The 7,136-nt window shown below is 37.8% G+C and overlaps 1 protein-coding gene across 1 annotated transcript in view; it reads left to right on the forward strand.

Annotated features, from left to right (window-relative positions):
* paqr6 (progestin and adipoQ receptor family member VI) overlaps positions 1-4,334 on the forward strand; it is a 28,655-nt gene extending 24,321 nt beyond the window's left edge. The window contains exon 8 of the mRNA XM_028580880.1: positions 974-4,334. Coding sequence (XP_028436681.1) covers positions 974-1,239 — 266 coding nt within the window. The 3' untranslated portion in view covers positions 1,240-4,334. The remainder of the gene's footprint in view (positions 1-973) is intronic.
* The last annotated feature ends 2,802 nt before the right edge of the window (positions 4,335-7,136 follow it).

The raw sequence follows: 7,136 nt of genomic DNA on the forward strand, positions 1-7,136 counted from the left end.
AAACTGGAGACAGGTAATGTTTTCATTTTTGCTTGAAAAATTACAAAAATTATGAATCCATTATCAAAATAGTTGCTGATTGATTTTCTTCTCTCGAGCGTTTCCCAAACCTCCCCTGTACCCCCCTTGTCCTGCATGTTTTAGAGCTCTCCTTGCTCCAAAACAGCTGATTCAAATGATCAACTTGTTATGAACTCCTGAAGCTGCTTTATAACAAGCTGATCAGCTGTGTTTGATCAGGGAGAGATCCAAAACCTGCAGGATGAGATGAAAAGTAGGGGTACGTCTCAAAGCCCTTAAATTACATCCCCGACTCCTCCACTTGCCTCCCTTCCTCACGTCTTAGTCCCTCCCACCAAGGAGGCCCGGGAGAGAGGCAACAAGCAAATGTGTTTTTAGAGGGATGAGACGTCCTTTCCTCTGAAGCATCACATGAATACGTCAGCTGTTTGGGCGGAGTTAGCAACTCCTTCAGTTGCACGGCTTCCGGAAACGCCAGTTGGTTAAACTGGCTCAAAAACGCAAATAGAACTGCAACTAACAACTATTTGTAAAATAAATGAATCCAACCTTTACATAATAGCCTAAAGATTTATCATTTAGGCTATGAAAAGTCAGAAAATAGTGAAAAGTGCTTGTGCTTGTGGTTTTGTTCAAAAAGCCCCAAACCCAAAGATGTTCAGTTTACAGTGAAACCGAGAAAAGCAGCAAAGTGGAACCGGAGAATATTTGGCACTTTCGATGGATAAATTATTTAAACAATAAATTGTTTTCAACATTTTCTGTGGATTGACTAATTGATTTATCAACGAATCCTTTCACCTCAAACTGAAAAACCTAGTTCTCGAGGGTTTTAGTGTGTGTACGTACGCAGCAGTGCAGAGGTGAAAGATTCAGCTGTGCACATTTTAGCATTTTCAGATCCTTGCCTCATTGTTTCCTACACTGAATCTCGTCTTCCCTGCTCACACAGGCCACAGCCACCAGCTCTTCCACATCAGCGCTGTGGTGGGTACCCACTTCCAGATGGAGGGCGTGATGGCAGACATGACGTCACGGCGGGCGTGGCTCCTGGCCCGCGGAGCGATGCCCTCCTTCCTGGGGACCGTCGGGGTGCTGGTCGCCAGCCTCGTCCTCAACCTGGGAATCATCGGCATTTTCAGCGCCCCGCTGCTGTGGAAACCCTGCCACAGCTCCAGCCAGCCGCACACATCGAGACGCGAGTGCAAGGAGAAGTGAGGGCGTATTTTCCACCAACCAACAGCCACAAAATGTCTGATTCACTTTCCAAAGGAAAGGTTTGGGCTGTTTGTCTGTCTCAGCGGTGTGTGTTTGAGATGACTATTAACAGTTCACGGTAGTGCTTGTTTAATACCAATAGTTTTATAATTCAGAGATAAAGATTTTGATGCATCATGTTCAGTGCTAAAGGATTTCCCTAACACAGTTATACACCTGAAGTATTTGTCCATGTGTTTTCTCAGCGCCTAAGGACCCAGATGCATTCATTGAAGCCTTTTTCTGATGTTGCATTAAGCTCGTATGTGAGAAAACAATGTCTACCGTGTACAAAATGTCTGTTTAATTTATTTTTAAAGATCCTCAAAGTGCATTTATTGTAGACCCACACTTCATATACGATGTTTACAGTAGATCACTACAAGTTTAAATCTCAAACTGGAAACATCTAATGTTGCAGTGGCAGGGATTATATTCTGAATTAATGCTTTTTTTTTTTTTTTTTTTTTTTTTTTTTGCATGTTCTGGGCCAGAATCTCCTTTACTTTATTAAGGATTTATTGAATGTTTTTTTTAACTGGAATACTGGTTAGTGTGGTTGTTCTATGTATAAAGTAGACAACCCTCATGTAACTCTACATAATATAATGCAGATTGTGCTGCCGGCTCTTATATATCCACCTATTGATTCCACTCCGCACGGCCCGGAATTGATTTGCAGGTCCTGTGGTTCTTTTTTTTTACTGATTGCCTGGCTTATTATGAACCCCACAATCTGCCCTCAACATTAAAAAAAAGAAATGTTACAGCGCGGCAGTGATTAAAAGACAGGTACCATTTTATACAACAGTACGTTTCCAGGGCAACGATAGAGTGGCCCTTGGAGGTCTTGAACAATTTTTCTGTTCTGAGCATACAGCATTATTTTTTTCTTTTTCTACCATCACGTATCATAATGTATTATGTGTCAAATTTCCAACACCTGCGGTTCATAGCTAAATAGTAAAGAATTTAGAGACCTGGAGAGGTCTAAAAGTACATAGTTTGGGATCGTATTAACATGGCAGTACTGTAGTTTTGAGGTGCTTTGGTGCATATACAGTAAAACAAAGCAGTAACACTCCTTATACTGTATACTTTGGTTATCTTGTTGTCCCATGAGACTGTTATTTACCACTGAAATAATAATTATATATTTATAGAATCTATTATATGTATTGCTTGTTTTAGGTGCATAGGCGGTAAAGAAGATGAGGGGTTTTTCTTTTTGGAGGAAGTACCATGGATTAAGTTACTATAGTTCTCAATAAATGAACACTGCTATTGAGCTTTGTTTTCTTAAAACAAGTGAAAAAAAAGTACAGACAGATTATTTCAATAGCTCTCCAACTTAAGTCAACTTTTTTTACCTGTCTGTATTGGAACTGAAATGATTAGTTTATTAATCGATTAGTTGACTGACAGAAATATTTTGATATTGGATTAATCATTTGAGTAAATTTTTAGGCAAAAATGCCAAACTTTTTAAATGTGCATATTTTTCTGCCTTTCTCTCTTTTTTTAATTCATTGTAAATTCAATATCTGAGGTTTTGGCCTTCTTCGATAAAATACGGGAAACAATGATGGGCATTTTTCCTTTTTTATATATTTTGTATAGACGAAACAATTGATTAATTAAGAGGAAAATGGCAGATTAATAGATAATAAAATTGCAGACAATTCTGAAAAACCGGTTCAATTCAAATGATCTAATTCACTTGTTTTAAGTAAATAAAATTACAAATGAATTGATAAATTGAATAAATTAGACCATTCAATAATATATATAAAGCCATAGCAGTAGGCTACTGTGTATGCAGCCTATGTTTCGGAGACTTGACAAAGAAGAATTGCCTTTATAGGTTTTAATGGGAGATAGGGCGTTGCACTACTAAACCTCTCTGTTGAAGCACTGACATACTGTAGGTACAGATTTCAACTAGAATCCTTTTACTTGACAAACGGTTTGAAAGGCTCATTTATATAAAACAAGTTTGAAAGCATATATGGCACAAATTTACACTTGGCTCCACCACTAACACCAGTAGTTTGAACACACAACTCACAGGAAGCACATAGCAAACACACACTCACAGGCACTCCCACTCCCACAAATGTATTTTAGCTGTGTTAGAGAGTTTTTAGTAAGAGGGGAAAATGTATGTGATATTATTGGATAATGAGGTGTGGTACAGGTCCACGTTGGATCCTGAAGTAGAAATGTCAGACACAGAGGGAATGTGTAGAATCACAAAGAGCACACACACACGCGCACGCACACACACTTTGCATCAGAGCAGGGGAGTTGTTTAAGATGTTTTCAAGGTTAGTGTGCAGAGTATAAAAGTCACTTCAGTCTTTATCGAAATGGAGCAGTAATTTCCCTAAATGTTTCTGTATTATCTCTTTTTTTTTTTTTTTTTTTTTTCTTTCTTTTTTCTCTCTCTCCAGTCATCTTACAGCATTCCTCTGTTTGACCCGGTTGATTCTTGGATTTGCATCATTACTGGCTTCTTTTGTGGTTCTTTGAAATCATTTTTTTCTGTTTTTGTTCTACTATCATCTCATTCATTCTCAGCCATTTGGTGCCTTCAACTAGCAGTTGGACGGTTATGAAGCTCAGAGATGCTGATCGCCGAGGCTTCCACATCAAATAGATGCTGATGTCGCTTTTCTGTATTGTATTTTTACAATTATTTTTGACCAAATTATTATTTTCAAGCCCAGATATTCTCCATACCAGATCCCTGTTACTTTGAAAGCTACTTTTCATATAAACCATGTTGGTTTACTCCTCAGTGGACAAGCAGATTCAGGTTGTAATTATCAGGAAAACTGGGCACTTTTCTCATAAAGCCTTTAAAAAAAACAGAAAGTGTATTGAAGGATGTTTTGAAAATATGAAATAGAGAGCAAAAACGAGTGCGGGATGAACCATTCGATACAACAAGAATACAAAACAGGGTTGGGTGCCTTTTTTATGTTTTATACAACCTTTCTTTTGATATAATGCTTGGTTTGTTCCTTGTCTTTAAAAAATAAAAAAATTAAAAAGACAAACTGCTCTTAAATTGTATGAATACTTATTTGTTCTTTGCTGTGTATAATTTGTAATTTTCTACTTTGTTCTACTAGACTTGTGTAATAAATTCCATATTTATAAGTGTAATAATTGTCACTGGAAAAATGTCAAGTGTCTTAAGACAGACTGGTTACCTTTTTACATTCGTACCACAGCAATTTCTATACTGTGTTCACACAGTATACATGTATACTAATGATTATTTTCATTATTGATCGTTTTGTCGATAAAAAGCCAGAACAAAGTAAGAAATTCCAGTTTAAATTCCTACAGCTTAAGGTGATATCCTCCAATGTCTTGTTTTGTCTGACCAACAGTCTGAAACCCAAAGATCCATTATTATGTATTGCAAAGAAAAAAACGTTTGGTATTTTTCTATAAAAAAAATGGCCAAAACTAAATATTCCATTATTAAAATAGATGTTGGTTGATTTTCTGTGCATCGATTATTCAACGTATCACTGCAGCTCTAATGTTAGTAAACCTGTATACATCATACAGATATGCAACTTGATTTTGAGCAATGAAATTCAAAATGTGGTCAAATATATATTCTTTTTGTTGGCAGACATTGCAGATCCTTCATTTAAACACCAGTCTGAGTCTGAGCAGTGTGTGTGAGTGACCAGCAGAGGGCAGAACAAGCCAATAAGAGGGTGTCCCTGTCCTAGTAGCGCAGCCCATTGCTCCTATCTGCTGATCAGCTTTTATTCGCCAAAATATGGGCTGCAGCTGCATTGTTGCAACAGTGTGTGAATCCTTAAAGGTCTATCTGCAGGAAACCCAACTTGGGTGAGAAATCTCGCAGCAAAAATGGTCAGTGTAACAAGAAATTGTGTCCAGTATTCAGCCTTCAAACCATATTTTTCTTAAATCGTGTGAGATCCTTCAATTTGTTCCCAGTGAAGATGCTTTTGTTTAAGGCAGCCTCAAACTGATGGATAACATCCTGACTTAAAACATAAAATGTTTTAAAGTCAAAAAATCACTGCAGAAAAATGTTTCACGCTAAAAACATAATAAATAAATAAACTGATGTGAAATGATCTCTTACTGCTCACTTAAAATGTTTGGATGCAGGAAACCTTGTAGATTAAATGACTTTATAGACGTTGTAGACTAAATGACTTAAATGACATTCATTTCAATGCAGTCAGTCGCAATGAGCTAATTGAAGTGTGAATTATTAAAACCGGTTGATTGGAAAGCTGTTTACTTGTGTTTTTTATCTTGCACTCCTGACTGCAGATCAGGTTTCCCATTTGGGATAATAAAGTGACTGAACTAAACCGAACGTGCTGCTTGCAGTTTAGTTCAAAGGGTAACACTGTTCTAAAACAGCGACCTCCAATTTGAGTTTTCTTCATTGTCGCTCCTCTTCTCTATGCGGTTGTATAGATTTGGATGCTTTGGTTTGACTAAAATAGTGTCAACATTGTGTGCAGGAGTTCTCTTCCTACTGACTTGAATGCCTTACAGGATGGATAGTAAAGCCTCCAGAGTGGTTCATTATTAGAAGAGGAGACAGACCCTAATTCATCTGCATTGACAGTATCATAGAAGAAAATAATTACCATAAAAAAAAAAATCAATATCCTGCATACAAGGACATAGGACGAGGTGGAAGATTAAAAAGGAAAGTTTCCCGCTGCAAAGCTCTACTAGGCTTTCCATTTTGAAAATGGCCTAATTTCCAGCTCTTATTATAGTCCTATACAATATCTAACCAGGCTGGAGACTCGAGTGCTTATTAAAAAAAAGGTCCATTCTAAAACCACAAATGGCGCCCTTAAGGATAACGGGGACAAACACTACAGAGTGCACTAATCCTATCTGGCCCAGAATCTGCTTGTAGACACAAGTAGAAACAATAAGCCAGACACAAGTCCTCCAAGTGTTTTCATCCCCCCGGTACACCAGAGGAGGTAGAGAGAACGAAAGAGACAGAGAAAGGGATGATAGCATTACTCAAAATCCATTACCACTCCCTGGAGACGCTCTGCATACAGAGTGCTGGAGGGAGGGTGGTGGTGGTGATGATTTGGGGGGTTGGTGGATAGGTAGAAAGAAGGGTTTGGTATTTGAGGGTGTTTGTTTGCTGAAGGCCCGGCGGAAAGGTAATATGAAGCTTGATTATTCCTTTTCAATACCCATCCGCTGAGGATCCCATGGAGACGCTGCAGGTTACTGATTAGTTCGTCAAAAATAATAGAAGGCTCTTAAATAGCCTTCTTAAGATGTCTAACTTTAAGTACAGACGGCGGCCTGAATCATTGTTCACTCAAAAGCATGTGATCATTATGGATCGAGTGATGCGGAGGGATGTTCCTGTGCAGGCTCCAGCCATTTTTTTTTTAATCAAGTTTGTTTATTTTTAAGGGCAGACAATATACAAAGTGCTGGAGTAACATTACATGAAGATATGTATATATATATATATATATATATATATATATATATATATATATATATATATTTTTAGACATTAATACAGAATATGTACAGTTAGTATTTACACTTAAAGCTATCACAATGGTTTGTAGGCTCCCACTCAGTTTTTCTAAATGCCCCATTTGGTTGAATTTAAACTTTTTTTTTTTTTTTTTTTTTTTTCATGGAGGACCTCCAGTCTCTGTTTCAGTGCCATCTGTCCCTCTCCTCCTGGAGTTTCACTCACTTTAATCCATCTGTTGCCTCTAAAACCATCTCGGTGTGTCACCTCCCCACCATCCTGCCCCCTTACTGAATTTCACTGCAGTGCTTTGATTTGGAAG

The sequence above is a fragment of the Perca flavescens genome, chromosome 6 (genome assembly GCF_004354835.1).
Source record: "Perca flavescens isolate YP-PL-M2 chromosome 6, PFLA_1.0, whole genome shotgun sequence".
In the NCBI taxonomy this organism is placed as follows: Eukaryota; Metazoa; Chordata; class Actinopteri; order Perciformes; family Percidae; genus Perca; species Perca flavescens.